The sequence below is a fragment of the Typopeltis vanoorti genome, chromosome 3 (genome assembly GCF_054136105.1).
Source record: "Typopeltis vanoorti isolate ZY-2024b chromosome 3, IOZ_Tvanoo_1.0, whole genome shotgun sequence".
Classification (NCBI taxonomy): domain Eukaryota; kingdom Metazoa; phylum Arthropoda; class Arachnida; order Uropygi; family Thelyphonidae; genus Typopeltis; species Typopeltis vanoorti.
This window is the reverse complement of record NC_143551.1, coordinates 121,817,012-121,837,655: the sequence shown is the minus strand read 5'-3', so window position 1 is coordinate 121,837,655 and position 20,644 is coordinate 121,817,012. Positions and strand designations below refer to the sequence as shown.

General features: G+C 34.0%; 1 protein-coding gene across 1 annotated transcript in view; it reads left to right on the top strand.

Moving 5' to 3' along the window:
• The window catches only part of LOC150108527 (VWFA and cache domain-containing protein 1-like), a 420,515-nt gene that overhangs the window by 294,893 nt on the left and 104,978 nt on the right, over positions 1-20,644 (top strand). Inside the window, exon 20 of the mRNA XM_090415949.1 lies at positions 11,381-11,480. Coding sequence (XP_090272075.1) covers positions 11,381-11,480 — 100 coding nt within the window. The remainder of the gene's footprint in view (positions 1-11,380; positions 11,481-20,644) is intronic.

The following is a 20,644-nucleotide window of genomic DNA, read 5'->3' as shown; positions in this document are numbered from 1 at the left end:
GATATAGGAATTAACCTAAAAGGAAATATTCAGTTGTGCACGCATGTGTGTATGATGCAAAATTAGGTAGAGTAATAGTTAATCATGTCAATGTGGAGAGCTTTCATGGCAATTTAAAGGCTGTCAGTATGGGCAAAAGATAATGGGTGTCAGTTTAATGTCGAGAAATGTAAAGTTCTGCATTTTGGGATAAATAGATTACAAGCCATATATCACATTCATGGCACTGTACTACAGGAAATAGATGAAACTAGAGATTTAGGGGTAGACAGAGAGGTAAAGTTTTTTATTATTATTATTAAGAGAGACCTGCAGGGAGTCAGAGACTCATCGAGGGAGGCCATACCATACACCCACCACCTATCATACTTATTCTTGAATTCATTCACACTGCTTGCACTCACAACATCCAATGGCAATCCATTCCAATCACACAATAACAGTCAACATGAACATGGTATTTGATTAACACCTAACAAGGAGAGGGAGACATGGAAATTTATCTCTTGTGGATGGTAGAAAAGAAGACTATTTCCAATGATTTGAAAGTGGTGAATAGATTATATTTGCATAGAACCTGTGCTATTTGTTTTGATGTTCCTCTAAGGTAGGACATTGAAACCTTTTTGCAGTATGATATTTATGAATAATTTTCTGAGTGGCAACTTGATTATATCCATTAGCAGTCATGGTGCTTTTGCTTTTGTTTAATTCTTCTAACAGAAGGGAATTAGTACAACAGATGTAGTAAGCTTATTATGTGAGTGTTTGTTATACCTGTGTTCTTTGGTGGATGATTGTGTGAGGATGTATCTGCTAGTAAAGGTAGGTTTGATAAACCCAAAATTTTGATATTGCCTATAAAGATGCCAATTATTAAAGTATCGAGAAACAGAAAGCTCTTGTTAGATTCAAACTTAATAGTGAACTTTCCACAGGAGTACATGGAGGTTATTTTATCCCAAAAGTTGAGTAATTTCAAATGACCAAACTGCATAGATCATCTATGAAGCAAAGCCAAGCCAAATACAAAGCTCAGAAAAATTGTTATTGAAGAGTTGACTTTCCAGATGTTCCATAAAATAGTCTGACAAAGCCTGTAGGATAGGACTGTCCATGACTGTTCTTTCAAATTGCTTGTATAACTTATTTTGCCATGTGAAATAGATTGGACTCTTTGAAGTCAGTGTGCTGTGTTTAATATAAAAAGTAGTACATGATAATTAATACTTAAGGAATTGACAGTGTACACTAGAAATATAAATTAAATCAACTTTAATATATACTTTCCGATATTTCAGCAACGCACGTTGCTGAAATATCGGAAAGTATATATTAAAGCTACTGTTTTCCTAAAGTCCTGATGGTGCCCCCTGGTGGACTATTAAGTGTTCTTGGCCTTTGGGCTAAAGTTCTTCTGATGTATGTTTCCCAAATTTGGGGCAGTCTCATGCATCCAAATTCGTTGAAGTTTTGCATGTTCCTAAGGGCTGAGGCTGATTCCATGAATAGTCTTTCATATTTGAACTTGCTGCAGTGTATTACTGTGGCTTTCAACATGAGTATCCAGAGCATGTTTTGCAAGCACAGAGTAGCTGTACTGGTGAAATCAGATGTAGTCTTTGTGTTCTGAGATTCTGATATTTGCTGTCCTGCCTGTTTGGCCAAAGTAGGACAATTTACAGCTGAAAGGGACCTGGTATACACCAGGTAGGTCTTGAGTGGAGTGGATAAGGGATGCCAATTTTCTATACGGTCTGTAACAAGTAGTCAAGTCATGTTTTTTTAGGATTTTGTTGATATTTTCTGAGGTGTCTCAGATGTAGGAATGGTGATGGATTTAGAGTAATCTTTTTTGCGAAGGTGGGAGGTGGGTTGTGGATATCTGGTTTAGTATTTTTTGGATTTTTTTTTTTTTTTTTTTTTTTTTTTTTGGGAGGGGGTAGCCACTGGCTGAGAAAGTGTTAAGGATGTGATTTAGTTCAGTGGTTTGGGCTTGGTCATTTGAACAGATTAGTTTAGCCCTGTTGAATAGTGTCTTAATAACTCCATATTGTTGTGTGTGTGGGGGGGGGGGGGGAGGGATTGTTGGTGAATGTATCTGCCTCTATGGGTGGGTTTTCTAAAAACTGAGAAAACCAAGGTACCATCAGGTTGGCGGGTGACTAGTGTGTCTAGGAAGGGGAGGCTATTGTTTTTCTCTTTTTCTAGGGTGTTGGTTGTTTAAGTGTGTTAGGAAGGAGAGGGTTGTATCCGAGCCATGTGGCCAAATAGCGAACACATCATCAATGTAGCAGAGCCATACGGTAGGTTTTTGTGGGGCAGAGTTTAAGGCTTTCTCTTCAAAAGTCTCCATGAAGAAGTTGGCCACGGGTGGGGAAAGTGGTGAATCCATGGCTGTCCCCTCTATTTGTTTGTAGAATTTTTCCTGCCAAACGAAATAGCCTGAGTTCATTGTGAACTGAAATAGGGCTGAGATATCAGGAATTTGGCTTGGATTAGCTCTAAGGTTTCTTTGAGGGGGACATTTGTGAATAAGGAGGAGACGTCAAAACTGACCCGCCAACCTGATGGTACCTTGGTTTTCTCAGTTTTAAGAAAACCCACCCATACAGGCAGATACATTCACCAACAATCCACCCCCCCCCCCTCACAAAAATATGGAGTTATTAAGACACTATTCAACAGGAATCAACTAATCTGTTCAAATGACCAAGCCTTAACCACTAAACTAAATCACATTCTTAACACTTTCTCAGCCAGTGGCTACCCCCCCCCCCCCCCAAAAAAAAAATCCAAAAAATACTAAAACCAGATATCCACATCCCACCTCCCCCTTCACAAAAAAAGATTACTCTAAATCCATCACCATTCCCTACATCCGAAACACCTCAGAAAAAATCAACAAAATCCTAAAAAAACATGACTTGACCACTTGTTACAGACCATATAGAAAAATGGCATCCCTTATCTGCTCCACTAAAGACCAACCACTTCCCCTAGACCAACTTGGTGTATACCAGGTCCCTTGCAGCTGTAAATTGTCCTACTTTGGCCAAACAGGCAGGACAGCAAATATCAGAATCTCAGAACACAAGGACTACATCCGATTTCGCCAGTACAGCCACTCTGGGCTTGCAGACCATGCTCTGGATACTCGTGTTGAAAGCCACAGTAATACACCGCAGCAAGTTCAAATATGAAAGACTATTCATGGGATCAGCCTTAGCTCTTAGGAACATGCCAAACTTCAACGAATTTGGATGCATGAAGCTGCCCCCAAATTTGGGAAACATACATCAGAAGAACTTCAGCCCAAAGGCCAAGAACACCTAATATAGCCTGTCAGGGGGGGCACCATCAGGACTTAAGGAAAACGGTAGCGTCCTCAGTTCGTTTTTCATTTGCTGTTATGTAGTACTTGCATGCATGTGTCTTTATCTTATTTTACCATGAAGGTGGCAACATGACGTTGCCGAAAAATCGAAAAGTATATATTAAAGTTGATTTAATTTATATTTCTAGTGTACACTGGCAATTCCTTAAGTATTAATTATCATGATTAACCAGCATATAAGCCTTTTTACAAGAAAAAGTAGTACAATCAACTATACATAATGAATAAACTTTTTTATCTACCTTAGGAATATTGTAGACACATGGAGGACAAGCATGATGATTCTGTAGTTTATCAATAATGTGTTCGTCCAAAAATTTATTTTAATTTTTTTTTTTTTTTTTTTTTAGGATTACTTCACTTAACAAGAATACAGTGAGGTCCTACTTTATAATGATCCACCCATAACAATTTTCAATGATGTCACATCCACTTATACACCGCTTAGAAAGAAGTCAATGGATGCCCCACAGGCAAGGTGCATTGTGCCATGTACTGAGTCACGTCTTTGTAGCTGGTATAGATTGGAGGAATATGATACGTCAAACTCAGTGTAACTATGTCTGGGTAAAATGGCTGTGAGAAGTTAACTGGCTGAGTTTGAAAGTGCATTGTGATAGAGTGCCATGTTGCAGGCCTATCTGTTCAAAAAATTGTTGACAAATTGGCCCATCCCAGGACAACAATCACTGATATCATCATAACTTATTTTATTAACCCTCCTACCAGCCAAGGCGGATGAAATAGCAAGACTACCCCAGACTTTTTCATGGATCAAAACTTCATCGGCATTCTATCTTTTATCAAGTATTTACCCTCCTCCGCTGGTAATCCCTTAACAGCAATTTGAGAGCCATTAGTGGATTAACTGTGGTCGAGCGACTTTTGTGTCACTTGTCTTTACATGTACTCTGTTACTTCGAATTTTCTTCACTGTACTAGGATATTTGATCGTTTTATTTTTTTTTTTTGCTGAACAATTTATTTCTTGTGTCTCTTTCCAAAAATAGAAGTTTCACACTGCCAAAATAAATAATCAATCCTGAAATGACCATAGGTCAGCCTTTGCAATGAATATACTTTAGTAATAGTTAATTTCCTCCACTTGACTGAGCGTATAGATTCTTTTTCACTAATTTGCAAATGTTTGTTTACGTTTAAAAGATTTTGTCAAATATTTATATTTTTAAATAACATTTAGTGAAATAAATATGACATTTTGCTTTCTTTCTTTGCGAAATACCTTTATATGGATTGTCACATTTCAATTTCAAGAACGATTTTTTTTTTTTTTTTTTTTTTTTTTTTTTTTTTTTTTTTTTTTTTTTTATGAACAACAAATGATTATAAACTGCATTACTCGGTTTCCGAAATTGTATCTTTTTTAGTATCAAAAATTTATACCTAATGGTATTTTATCAGACTCTTCTCTTTCTTCTTTTGCTGAAAGTTGCAACAGAGGTTTTTTTTTTTTTTTTTTGTAGGATGCACATTACTATAATATCCAGTGCTTAACCACTGTAGATATGTTGAAAATATAATAGGAAGGATATCCTGTATGGAATGATTAAAAATTTATGCTCATTTTTAGGATTTTTTACTGCAACCCCCCCCCCCCCCCTCTCCTGTCCTGGAACTGAGTTGCATAACTACTTTAAATTTCTATAGCTTTGAAAGCTTTCAGACGGTATTCAAAATCTCTTATTTCAGTTTACCGTTTTGACAAAAGAAATAAAGCAATAATATTGTTGTATATCGAAGCTTCTAATTCTGTACTCTTTCTTTGAATCTGAAATCAGCGGTCTGCTGAAATTATTCTAAGATTTAGAAATACTATGCTGTATTTTCAACATGTAAAACCCACACAAAGAAATTTCAATTGTATTATTTCTGTTTCTTTTTTTTAAAAAAAATCTAAATATTACTACTTCTATTTCTGCTGATTGCTATTTCTGAAATACGTCTTAGAAATGCTGGACAATAATCCTCTTACCTAGAGGAAAAGTCTTAGATTACTCTTTTGAGAAACACAAGACAGAAAGTTTCCTAGAAGTCTCACTAAATTGCCTCGAGCAAGAATGTCTTGTTTCGTTTTCTGTTGTTCAGATATCCTAACACAGTAAAAGTGACATTTCTTTTACAGGCTGATGAAGTATTTATGCCAAAAATGATTTCTTTATTTCTAGTGATCAGTTTCACTTTTATTATCAAAAAATTCTAAATTATCTTGAAAATAATTACCGCTATTGCTGTTGCTGCTCTTGCTTGCCATCTCACAAATGAATTGTATATTGGGTATACTTTCTAATATTCCTTTCTGCCCAGTAACAAGTTGTAGACTAACAGAGATTACCCCCCCCCCCACCCACACACACACACACAGACTGGAAACCAGATCAAAAGAACATGCCCAGAAGGCAGCACACTAAAGTACCTCGTGCAATAACTGAATATTTTACAGGCAGAAATTCCTTGTTCTGTTTTTTAATCTTTCTGATTGATTTGCAGACATTCGAAGCATATTCTGATATTGCATTTGTAGGATGATAGTGTTTTTAAATATTAATTTCTCCTATTAGCCAACATCACATAACTTCCTGATTTATAATAATAGGGAAATAATATGTATATTTTCTTATTTATAATTTGAAAATTTATAATAATCAGAACTTAGTTTCTGTGTCGAAAAAATGAAACGTTACATGGAACAATTATTATGGAAAAATCACGAATGAAATAAAAACTGTACCTATGTTTCATAACAGCTTTCGGGTGTCTGGTAATGTTGCAACGTGAGGGGGGGGGGATGCTATCAAAGTCGAAATAAAGTTCATTTGTATTGGGAAAGGAAATGAAATTTCACATTTGATGCATTTGATATACATGTTTTGAATGATAAAAATAAGCAAATGTATCGCTTACTTTAAAAATTGGAGAATAAAATATCTGAATTATGCAGTAAATATCTATAACTGTTAATTTCATTTTGTAATGACCAATTATACAGGGAAACCAAGAAAGTGAAAGTACAAAGAACAGTAGATTACTATATAACATAAAGAAAAAATTTAGTGATATGATTAAAGAATTTCATGCTATTCTCTATAAAGCAAAGTTGCTCCAGCGTGTCCTAAAGGAAATCTGTGAAGTATTATTCGATTTCGATGGTTTTGTACAAAAAAAAAATATATATATATATATAATCTGGAACGTCGGCAGCCTGTTTTCTTTTCTTTTTTTAAAAGAATATTTCAAATAATTATCGTGAATTAATTTCTTCAAGAACAAAGAATGTTTTTGTCTAGAAAGCGATTAGAAAAAAATTAGCGCAAAAAAAAATCAAAAATGAAATTGGTTCTCCAAGGTAAAGCAGTATTTAAGTGAAGAAATTATGCAAAGATCTTTATTTTGTCCAGGTATTAAAATTGTCTTGTACAATAAAAAGAGAAATCAAAAATATAAATAATTTCTATATTTTTAGTCTATCCTATATAACTAAAATCCAGTTACCCAGCATAGAACAAGAATGTGCATTTCTTGTTATAGGCAACTGAGAGGTAGCTACGAATGTGAGATAATCCGATTAACTATTCTCTTCAGCGTGAGGGTTTATCACACCTTCTAATGGACAGGATGGTCAAATTCTTATCCTGGTTCTTTAAACAGGTGGGCTGAATCATATCCAGATTTAGTTGGACGTCTATAGACGTCCTGGCCGTTTGGAAGGTTAACACCAAATGAACCATTTTATAAAAAACAAAAGATGTTTATTAACTGGCTTATATTTTTCTGGATTTCAAATTAGCATGAAGCATGTTACAGTTTACATTTATAGTTAACATTCAATACCTAAGCTTGCCTCTTGGATTAGTAATACCATACTGAGATCAAAGCACAGGGAGTTAACTTCAAATACTACTGTCAGTGGATGACCCACTACACTTACTGAACATGATCGTAGGGTGCTGCAAATGATAATGTGTACAAACTGCTATTCATCGGCTGACACAATGAATGCAGACTTCACGGTATCAACTAGAACACAAATCTGCACAAAAACATTCAGAACCGAGGCTCAAAACATTAGGACTACAACATACAAGCCCCCGCATTAACTGAACCAACATGCTGTGTCATCTTCAGTTTTGCAAAGAGCATGTACAGTGGGGCATGGAAACTTGGAAAGCTGTGTTTATGGAGCAGTGAATTGTGCTTCACCCTCTATTGAGCAGATGGACAGCTGTGGGTGTGGCAAATGTCTCGTGAATGTTTCTTACCAGAGTGCTTAACTCCAACTATGAAATTTGGAAGTGGTGGTATGATGGTATGGTCCTGTTTTTCGTGGTTTGGTCTTGGATCTCTGTTTGTGGTGCCACGAACAATGAACTCTGAGAGGTATCTGAATGTTTTGGATAGTGCAATACTTTCTACTTTGTGGTGTTTCTACAGAAGTGACCATTATCTCTTTCAGCAAGACAGTGCACTGTGTCATGAGGTTGCTGCTGCAACTGCAGCAGCCTCCTCATGAACAGTTTGTGGACATGAATGTCACCACAGTCCTGATCTCAACTCTATTGAACATCTGTGGGATGAAATTGAGCTACGAGTGAGGTCAAGGGATATTTACTCTACAACAATCCAGATCGTATTACATGCCTACAGGAAGAATGGCTCAAAATTCCCACCAATCACTAACGTATGCTTGTGGAAATTATGTCCCATAGAATTGCTGCAGTCATCTCAGTGAAAGGAGGTCCTACATCTTATTAAAGTGGGCACCATGGCTGTTTGTTCCTCACACTATGGTGTCCAATGACTTTTTTCCAAGCAGTGTATAAGCATATGTGACTCATATATATAAATATTGCTAAATATATATATTTTGTGATCTTTATATATTTAGTATCATATTGCTAAATATGTATATAAATGTATATATCTATAGTGACAATTATGTATCACACCATGGTACATATTGTGACAATTATGTATCACATATCATTTATGCAAACAAAAAAATTATTCTAAATTTTTTGTTTTCATAAATGATATAAATAAATGCTTTACTTATGTCAGTTTTAATCATTACATACATCTGCGAGGAGGGGAGGGAAGGCAGTGATTCACTATACAGTGAAATTTGCTATATGACAGGCCTGGAACTTTGTGTGCATGAATGAATGCAGTATGCCCATAGAGTTTGTGCTTGTAGTCTGTAGTATTCATCAGAACAGCTCTAATGATCACAGTATTACTGTTACAGCACAAAGAATGAACTTGTATTTCTGAGAAGGGTGTATATTCAAAGGAAGCTTGGTTTTCCATAGATTCTGGGCAACTTCAAACCTTAATTTGTTTTCTTCATCCATATGTAATTCTCAAATTATGTGTAGATGAAGCAAACAAATTCCGGAATGCTTTTTTCCACACCTATTATAATTTCTAAGTATAGTATCTGTTCATTAGATAAAACAAGTACAGAACTCTTTGATAAGACATTAAATTCACCATTGTTGTGTCCTATTTTATGATTTTTATTCCATCTAATAATTTCCACTTGTCTATGTTCTCCTATTATCTATGCTCGAGATATCACCAAAATTTTTACTAATATCTAAGTTATTTCTCCCCTTAGTATCCTTAATATTTGTATTATACTGCGCCTTTTGGGATATTTAGTTTGAGATATTATATGCAAAAACAAGGAGAAAGAATTAAAATATGTCTGAAAGTGAAATTATGTTGCAGTCGTGACACTTTATCTCGTTTCTTAACACATTAATTTCCCGCGTGATTAGGTTCGTAATTTTTTCAAGTGGTGCATTGGACAGCAATTTCAGGCAACTGTTTTATCGTTGGACAAAAGGTTTATTAAATTCCTTAACATGGTACAATTCAAATATTAGTTATTACTCAATTCAATGCTATACTAAATATTTACAAACTGACATTAGCTTATCATAAATAATTAAGCTATGATCCTATAATGGGTATTACGATCATGCCGCCATACACATTCAACACATAACTTCATATGACATGGACATATAAGATTAATTCACACTATTTAACTATCCAAACTTAAGTAGCTTAACTAAACCATTTACTGCACTAACACATAACTATGACATTTAAACTTTCTTATACAACATAATAGACATGCAAAATTCTCAGGACACTTAATTACTCATATAACATTAACACTAGCCAGCTTACTTTCAATATATTCTGTCAGATACTAAAGTCCTAGTATTGTTTTCTTGGTCACTTCAACAGTTCAGTGTTAGAATAATTATAACTAATACAGACGAATCTTAGTTAACACGAGATATAATTTACAGTACCTTTCTTTCCTGAGTTTTCCATATGGGCCTCTACCTTTTTCTGATCGAACTATCTTGGTATAAGTTCTCCAATAATCTGTTTCTCCTTTGTTCCTTTTGGAATTGAACTATGCTTACTCGGTCTTAACCTCTCGTAACTTAGGACACACTTTGAATCATGTATATAACGGCCGTACAACTCGCGACGTGGACATCGATTTCTTTACTTCTTTCCCTTTGTCGTAGTTGTCACTGGAGTTGAAACACAAAAAATATGCTTTCTTTTCCTCGACTATATGGCATTCTTCGCTTCTTACATAGGAAGTACAGAATCGAAATCCCGCTCACTTTCATTTCCGTGTTGTGACGACAGAGATATAACCCCTATCTCGCCACTCAGGAAAACACTGTGAAATCCATACGAAAGAGCTCGCGAAGAACTCTCCTGGAACAGAACCAAAAGCCAAAAAGAGTCTTCTTCCTGGGGGGGGGGGTTCTAACCCTTTTATACCCTCTCTCCTAATGGCACCTTCTCTAACTTCTTTTCTCCGCCCCCCCCCTTTTTTTTTTGACTTGACTTTACCGACCAATTAGGGTGGCGTTTTTCTGCCAAACGTCATTTGATCGGCAAGCCCGTAACGATTTCTCAATCTGAGAATTGACCTTAAGCGATTTTCTGTTGTTTTTCTTGTGCTAGCCTCTAACTTAATCCCCTTTCAAATTTTCTCTATGAATTTACTTAATATTTTAATCTCTAGCCTCTCACATACCATCTTTTATGACTAATCCTTTTCTGTCTTATTTAGTTAAATTTTCTCATTTATACCATATTACAACATTAATATATTCTTTCTTTTTTGTTAGTTAGTTTAACAAACACCTTTATATTTTATATATTTTATTGGATGCAAGAATATTTCTTTTTCTTTTAAATAATTCATCTATTATCTCTTTTGCAGGGTTTTTAATTTATTTATTCTTCATGTTACACCATGATAGCTGAGAATTCTACATTCTTAAGATATCAGGTGTAACACCATGTATAAATGTTCTATTTATAACCCACTTGTTACAATTAGAACCACCATCAAGTTAAGGTGGCTTCTTCACTCTAATTTCTTCATCCATATGTTATTCTCGAATTATGTGTAGATGAAGCAAACAAATTCTGGAATGCTTTTTTCCACACCACAGTTTTTTCCACATGCTGGTTACCACAGGTTCCAGCATGGTGTCTTGATACACTTTGGCAGACATTTTAACCCCTTTCTTGCAGAAATGCAACTTGGATACCCACGGATATATTACTCTCGTACTAAATCATCACTGATGCAGGGTGATGACCTCTCTGAATCCTGGGTGCTATGGCACGAGCTGTACTGCCAAGTTTGTTAAGGAAGTATAGTTGGTTAATAATAGGTAAAATTTTATTCAATCTGCAAGAAATGGCAGAATGCACCTTCACCAGAATAACTCTTTTCTATAATGTGTTATTTTGTTATTGTTCAGTGTAAATATTATACAGTTCATCTAAATGTTTTTGAAACAGTATTATTAATTTACAGGATACTACTATCATCATTATTGTGCAGAATACTGTTGTTATAATTTATTAATAAATGATTTTAATAATAATAAATTGATTAATGCATTTTTATAGATGCTTCCTTCTGGATGACAGAGGATATTTAATTGCACATCCTGATTTGATCGAACCAAGTGGAAGAGGTCCTGTTGAACAGCAACATATTACACATAAAGTAATCAATATATCAGTAGTTGTAGTTTTGAAAATCTTGAGTGATGTGTTGATCATTAAAATAATTTTAGGTATAAAATTTTGTTTGACAGGTATGCCTTGTGAAAATGATATTTTATTTTATTGATATTATATGATTGTTTTCTCATAATTTGAAAGATTGGAAATGGAAGAATTAGAAAAGTAGTAGTGCATACAGATATGGCAGCATTGATGTGATTTGCATCATGCATATTATAGAGGAATGTTTCTCACTGTGACAGGTGCTGCATAGGTGAATATAGAAAGTGGCTATTCAGTTATATTAAAAAAAAAAAAGTTTTAAAGCTGGAGTTCATGAATCACACATAAAAAGAGGTGGATGAACAAAAGTTATTTTTGCTCACAAAAATAACCCATGTGCTCAACATCAGCATAAGAAACATGATAAATAAAATAAAATTTCAAAGGATATGTTCAAAAAAGTGTTGAAGTCGCTTGATCTAGAACAGGGGTCGGGAACCAGCGGCTCTTGGCTGAACAAAGTGTGGCTCTTTTATATTGAATTAAAAGATGCATAGTTAATACAAATATTTAAATATAAAGAGCCAATAGGCTTCATTTCGGCGATATAAACATTATTCAAATTAAGGGGATATTAAATCCCACATTGTTTTAAAACCGAATAAGAAACTCAAAGATTGGAATCAGAGAGAGTTTCATGCCGAATATAGTAAACTATAAAAGTATTGGTGGTTAATAGCGTGATCTAATGCAAATAGTCCTAGTACGTAGTACAATCTCAGGCAACTCGTTGCAAAGGTGGGGAAAGTTCTGATCACTAATCTTGGTATTTTCCATAATGTAAAAACACATTTCCTAGGAAATGTGTGCTGTTATTACATTATGGTGGGAGGTCACTATCCAGACCGGTTTCAGCCTTTTTTGAGGCTTCATCAGTGAGTAGCTAGACCAAATAGATACCAAAGGGTATGGCAAAAAGAACTTATATACTCTGCTATATGAGTTGTCAAATAGGTGCAACCATTAAGTTACTTAAATATAAAGAGCTAATAGGCTCTTTATATTTAAGTAACTCAAAGATTGGAATCTCTGATTCCAATCTTTGAGTTTCTTATTCGGTTTTAAAACAATGTGGGATTTAATATCCCCTTAATTTGAATAATACAAATATTGTTTTTTGATGTGGCCTGTTCATGGCACTAGATACTATGCATGAAATTTTATGACACGAACAACTGACAACTACGTTACATTTGAAATACCGCTAAATGTTAACCCTGCATAATGTAACTAGCGCCACGGCGAAAATTTGAACTAATTGATCAGCTGTCCTGTTAAACACCATAGTTTTTAGATACATATGGATTTTAACTGTCAAAATTTTAACTGATTCCAATCTTTGAGTTTCTTATTCGGTTTTAAAACAATGTGGGATTTAATATCCCCTTAATTTGAATAATACAAATATTGTTTTTTGATGTGGCCTGTTCATGGCACTAGATACTATGCATGAAATTTTATGACACGAACAACTGACAACTACGTTACATTTGAAATACCGCTAAATGTTAACCCTGCCTAATGTAACTAGCGCCACGGCGAAAATTTGAACTAATTGATCAGCTGTCCTGTTAAACACCATAGTTTTTAGATACATATGGATTTTAACTGTCAAAATAAATATTCAGTTAACTTATTTATTGTAGTACTAAACTGGTGTTTAATTTAGTGTCGGGTAATGTTATGCACAAATTAATTTTTATTATGTTATTTTGTTGAATTTGTGATAATAACCCTCCTAATATGAGTTCAAGAAAAAGAAAAATAATCAGAAAATAGGGGATTCAATAAAATGTGGATGGAGAAATTTGCATTTATAGAAGTAAATGGAAATCCGCAATGTTTAATTTGCCATCTACGACTTCAAAATAACAAATCAAGTAATGTCGAACGACATTTTCTAGGAAAACATTTAGACTTCAGTAAAAAATATCCTGAGGGTGATAATGGAAAAAAAGCTATTGAAGAATTACAAAAGGAAACATTGCTTCAGCAAAGAAATTTGTTAACTTGAACAAAATCTTCGTTGAATACTACTGAAGTAAGTTTTTTGTTATCCCATGAAATAGCAAAAGTGGGAAAACCTTTTACCGATGGTGAATTTCTAAAAAATTGCATGTATAGTGTCTCTGAAATTCTATTTAAGGATATAAAAAATAAGGACGAGATACGTAAAAAAAAAAAATTAAAGATTTACCTCTTTCAGCTAGAACTGTCAAGGAATGGATTGTAACAATTTCTGCAGAAGTTTCAAATATGCAAATTATGGATATTAATTCTGCCGATTTTATATCTATTGCGGTTGATGAATCAAATGATATTTCCGATATGGCACAATCTGCGTGATGGTTAAATGTATCATATCTTCCGGTATTCGAGAAGAACCTCTTCATCTGCTAACACTTAAAGCACACACTACAGGTCAAGATTATACATAATAAATAACGGAAAAACTCACGTAGAAATATTATTTAATAGTATAATTTTCGCCTGTGTGTCACAGGCATCTTCAGTACAATTAGGCACAAAAATTAAACACTAACTGACAATTCCAAAAAGCGCCACCTAAGTAGCTGGTGTAAGATAACTAAAAAGGTCAATAACTTTCCTAAAAAAAAAAATTAATACAATAAAAAGTTAGGAAAGATTAGCTGATTTGTAAAGTACTATCTCCCATAAAGGGGATAGACGTAAGCCGTCGGATCTGTTTAAGTTAGGAGAATGAAGTAGAGTTTCACATGCTTCTTTATAAAGGCGTTCCATGAGAAACTGACTTTTGTGAAGAACTTTTGTCTTTCTCCAATGAACTCTGTGTCTAGTGAAGATGGCATGTTCTGCAAGTCCAGACTTTTCAGGTTTAAAGTATTCAATATAAGATTGGTGTTCTTCTAGCCGAATGGAGGCAGATCTTCCCGTTTGTCCGAAATAACATAATCCACAAGAACACGGAATCTGGTAGACACCTGGATGATTAAGATGTGGAAGCTTGTCCTTTGGAGAAGCGAGAAAGGTGGAGATTTTTCTAAACGGTCGAAAGGCAACAAAAATATTCAGTGGTTTTAAAATTTTTGCTATACGTTCACTGATGCCTTGTATATAAGGGATGGTAATGCGCGTTATTTCCTCTGTGTTTGAAGAGGGAGACATATTAAACCTACTCAAAGTTCTTTTAATGAAGCAATTCTTATAGCCATTAGATAGAAAGGAAGAAGTTATATATCGTATTTCTTTCTGTAAAAGATCGTCTGTAGAACAAAAGGAGTGGGCCCGATGAACCAGTGTTTTAATAGTTCCTGCCTTTTGACTGGGATGGTGATGAGATTCCGCATGGATATAATGGCCTGTATGAGTCTTCTTTCTATAAACTGAGAAATGTAGGTTACCATCTGGTTGGCGAAGAATTAGAAGATCTAAAAAGGCTAACTGCTTATTTGATTCTACTTCTAGGGTAAACTTGATCCTAGGATGAAATGCGTTTAACTTATTGAGAAATTGTTGAAGTTCATCAGAAGAGCCATTCCATACAGCAAAAATGTCATCGACATATCTGAACCAATGAGTAGGTCTGGGAGAAATATTGTCAAAGATACGTTGTTCAAAATGTTCCATAAAGAAATTGGAGATAGCAGGAGAGAGAGGATTACCCATTGCTGTTCCTTCAATTTGTTGATACAACTTATTTTTAAAAGAAAAATAACCAGAATTTATTACAAAATCAAATAAGTTTGATTTTGTAATAAATCAACCTCTCTCTCCTGCTATCTCCAATTTCTTTATGGAACATTTTGAACAACGTATCTTTGACAATATTTCTCCCAGACCTACTCATTGGTTCAGATATGTCGATGACATTTTTGCTGTATGGAATGGCTCTTCTGATGAACTTCAACAATTTCTCAATAAGTTAAATGCATTTCATCCTAGGATCAAGTTTACCCTAGAAGTAGAATCAAATAAGCAGTTAGCCTTTTTAGATCTTCTAATTCTTCGCCAACCAGATGGTAACCTACATTTCTCAGTTTATAGAAAGAAGACTCATACAGGCCATTATATCCATGCGGAATCTCATCACCATCCCAGTCAAAAGGCAGGAACTATTAAAACACTGGTTCATCGGGCCCACTCCTTTTGTTCTACAGACGATCTTTTACAGAAAGAAATACGATATATAACTTCTTCCTTTCTATCTAATGGCTATAAGAATTGCTTCATTAAAAGAACTTTGAGTAGGTTTAATATGTCTCCCTCTTCAAACACAGAGGAAATAACGCGCATTACCATCCCTTATATACAAGGCATCAGTGAACGTATAGCAAAAATTTTAAAACCACTGAATATTTTTGTTGCCTTTCGACCGTTTAGAAAAATCTCCACCTTTCTCGCTTCTCCAAAGGACAAGCTTCCACATCTTAATCATCCAGGTGTCTACCAGATTCCGTGTTCTTGTGGATTATGTTATTTCGGACAAACGGGAAGATCTGCCTCCATTCGGCTAGAAGAACACCAATCTTATATTGAATACTTTAAACCTGAAAAGTCTGGACTTGCAGAACATGCCATCTTCACTAGACACAGAGTTCATTGGAGAAAGACAAAAGTTCTTCACAAAAGTCAGTTTCTCATGGAACGCCTTTATAAAGAAGCATGTGAAACTCTACTTCATTCTCCTAACTTAAACAGATCCGACGGCTTACGTCTATCCCCTTTATGGGAGATAGTACTTTACAAATCAGCTAATCTTTCCTAACTTTTTATTGTATTAAATTTTTTTTTTTTTTTTTTTTTTTTTTTTTTTTTTTTTTTTTTTTTTTTAGGAAAGTTATTGACCTTTTTAGTTATCTTACACCAGCTACTTAGGTGGCGCTTTTTGGAATTGTCAGTTAGTGTTTAATTTTTGTGCCTAATTGTACTGAAGATGCCTGTGACACACAGGCGAAAATTATACTATTAAATAATATTTCTACGTGAGTTTTTCCGTTATTTATTATGTATAGTTATGTCTACTCACGGTTTACCTCTCTTAAAACTTATTACAGGTCAAGATATTTCAGAAAACCTTCTAATAAATTTACAGAATAAAAATATAAATATTAATAATATAGTGTGCATTGCGACCGATGGCACGCCTTCTATGATTGCAAAAAATAAGGGGTTTAAATTATTCTCCACTCATATTCCACATGGAGTTATTTCGTTTCATTGCATTTTGCATCAAGAAGCTTTAGTCGCAAATTCTTTGGGATTATTTGCACAACTAAAAAGAGTGATGGATGTTGTTGTGCCAATGCTCAATTTCATCCGATTTCAGGCATTGAATCACAGACTTTTTAACACATTTTTAGAGGAACTAGGTAGTCAATGTAAATAACCTCTTGATAACCTCGTACATCTGTACGAGGTTATCAAGAGGAAAAGCATTAAAACGTTTTTTTCAGTGCTTAAAATAAGTAATAGTTTTCTTAACCACTGAAAATTATAATTTAAATCATGTGGAACTTCTCAGTAATCTGAATGGATACAAAATTTTTGTTTTTTGTTTGATATGACAGAACATTTTAATAAGCTAAACTTGAAGTTGCAAGGGAAGGGAAACATAGCCTCACAATTGCTAGAGGAAGTCCTTACCTTTGAACAGAAATTAAGAGTGTTTTTTCGAAGATGTTACTGAAGAAAAATTTATATATTTTGAAAATCTAAAAAAATTATAGATTGAATTTAAATCAAGAAAAAGTTGATGGCAAAATATTCGCTGAAATGATTACTGTAATTTTAGATTCATTTACAAGCAGATTTCAAGATTTTAAAAAACATCAGGAGATGATGAAATTTATATTACATCCGTTAAATTGCAATTTAAAATTAATAGATATTGAAGCTTTTCCCAGAATATCAATTGCAGAACTACAAATGGAGCTTCTGGAAATTCAGAATAAAAGCGTTTGGGTACAAAAACTTCAGCAAATGGTAGCACAAATTGAAGAAAATGAGGAAACTTTGAAGAAACACCACAGGAAATTATATTTAAATGCTGGAATTCTTTCCCAACTAATTATTCAAATGCCAGGCGACTTGGTTTGGGGGTTTTGACTCTTTTCGGTTCAATGTACAATTGCGAACGATTTTTTCTCTTCAATGAATTACATTAAAAATAAGTATAGGAAAAAATTGACTGATGAAAGTTAGAAAGCCAAATTACTATTAAAGTGCACGACATACAATCCAGATTATTAAAATACATAATATTGCATTTTTGTTCGAATTAATTCTTTTTGTAATACAAATTCTGACTTTTTTGCAATATTATACTTACTTAAACATGTTTTGTGATTAAAAACATAATCAATCTTAATGTTGTTTTATTTATTGAGCATATAAAAAATGTATATGCAAACATTGAAGTGGTATTTGATATCTGTAAGTACTGAATTAAAAACAAATTTACCTGAGTTTGAACTAACTGCAACTTTGAGTTACCGGGAAAAATCGAATTGAAGTTGCGGCTCCCAAAATTTTGTTTTTATTAATTTTTTTGGTGGAATGGCTCTTTGGTTCAAAAAGGTTCCCGACCCCTGGTCTAGAACATCACAAAACTAGAATGATGCTTGGCAAAATTATACAAGATTAGAAATTTTGTTTTTTAATCCTGTACTCAACATAAACAAAATTTACACATGAAAACTCTCTCTCAGCACCCTTTATATACTTATGGAGATTTCATATGCATACTTTGTTTATGCTTATAAAAGGACTAAAATAAGAGTACATTTTCACGAAGCAGAAAAACTTTAGATCAGTAGAGTGATTCTTGCAAGTCAGCATTGAAGTTATGTAGAAATGGAATCATTCTTTAATTAGTAAAAACCTGTTGAAGCTAAAAATCACCTCTCAGTAGAATTTATTTCCTTATAATTCTCATGGCCTTTTTTTTTATTATATGGATATAATGAGAGCTCTGCTCTCAGGGTTTTAATCTTCTGGCCATCATTGCTTCCTGCTTATAATTATACCCCTGTGGAGTTTGCAAGATACTATTATAGGTCTGCATAATTAATTTTACATCGCTGCTGTCTTCCTGTCATCACTTTTTTTCTCTGGATATTTTTCTTGCCATTCTAGCTCAATTCCTCTCTTATTAAGTGACCATACAACCTTAAAATAGCTGTTCACATATTCTTGAATGCTAACAATGCTAAGTTCCTTTTTAAAACCTTAACTTTTATTGTGTGTGATTCTGTCATTGATTCTATCTATTTATTCCCCAGACTTTACTCTCATCTGTCATATCCTAGTTTAGTGCGCTTACTGATATTTCTTATTCCATATAAATTTTCATCTGGCTGCTTAATAAATATATTTTTATAGATGCTTCTTTCTGGATGACAGAGGATATTTAATTGCATATCCTGATTTGATCGAACCAAGTGGAAGAGGTCCAAATTTTCTTCACTAATTATTGAGCCTAATAGCTGAAATATTTTACTGGTATAGATACTTTATTAAGAATGCAGTTAATATTTTCCATATTTCTATCTATTTTTAGTGTGTTTGATTGCTGATATTCTTATTGAATTTGTTATTGCGATTATTTAATCTAGTTAAAAAAACTTAAAGACTTGTACTGGATTTTGTGACGTGTATAACATCATCTGCATAAGATAAACAGCTAAATTGAATATCTCTGATTTTAATAACAGGTTTAATTCCATCCAAGACAGTATTCTAATACATCCAAACATGTGGCAAAGATTATGAAAAAAAAAAAAAAAATACAAACTCGTTGTTACCTTCAAACCCTTCAACCAAATTCACAATCTGTTTTCCTCTCTGAAAGACAAACTTTCACCAGTGATGCTACCTTGGTGTATGCATGATCTTTGTCATTTTGACATTGGCAGTTTTTTTTATTTTATGTGACTGAAATAAAACTTGTCAGAGCATCTGTTATGGTCATTTATTTATTTAATTTTTATTTATTCATTTATTTTATTTATTTTATTTTTTTTTTGTCCATAGGAAAATTTGTACAATGCTTGTCAATTCTTTACCACAAACTAGATGTCGGGGTAGCCATTTGCACAGCATCTGCTACCACTACACTAGTTGCCTAATCTATAGCATAGCTGCATTCCATCATGCAGATTAGTGAAACATAACTGACTACCAGCAGCTCTTTCAAACATACAGAGCATAATACTGCTTTGGTATTGTATCTATCAGGAAAGACAATTCAAGATTGGAGTTTCTAGTGGCATATGCAGCTGTTTAGATGTTATGCCATCTTCCCAGATGACTTGATATCTAATCAGATCCAAAATGTACCAACTTTACTGCTGAGCTGTATTCATTAGAACTTTCATTAAATTACATTTAAACTGAAATGCTACAAAAGGTTTATTTATATTGATTCAAGAAGATTTCTGCATGCAACATCCAGTGCTCTCTCTTGGATCTGGCATTTATTGTATCAGATAAGGAGACTTCATCTGCACTTTTGCCTATGCTGACTCCTTAGCCATATTGGGATCAAGAAAAATTAGGCTGCAGATGCTATAGTTATGTTATCTTTTGCCCAAAGATATCATCTGCCAGTCCTGTGCATGGATTGCAGGTAGATTATAAGATAAGATTTAATATCCCAGCATCACACATTACAGAAGAGAGAGAATAACAAGCTGTGCACTCTATACCAGATTAAGCTTGAAATTAAACTGTGGCAGTTTATCTTGTCAGTGCAGAGTTAGCAGAGAAGTTGTTCTTGTTCACCTCTGCATAGGCCATAGTCATCTTACACTCTCCTTCTATTGAGTGGTGATGACAGCCTCGTGTAAGTATTGTGACCTTTTTTCATGAACCACTACACGTATTTTAATAGAGTGCCCTCATTTTGTTAGTGTGTAACCAATATTTTAATGCCTTTAATAATCTCCCTGGTCGAAATAGAAATACAATTTTATTAATACAGACCAGTATTTTACAATAAAAACATTTATTCAAACCTACCAGTTTCGCCAGCAAACTGTCTGGCTTTTTCAAGGCATTACGGAGATATGAAAGTTAGTAAATGCAAATTAAAAGGAACATAAAAAACGTTGTAAACCAAAC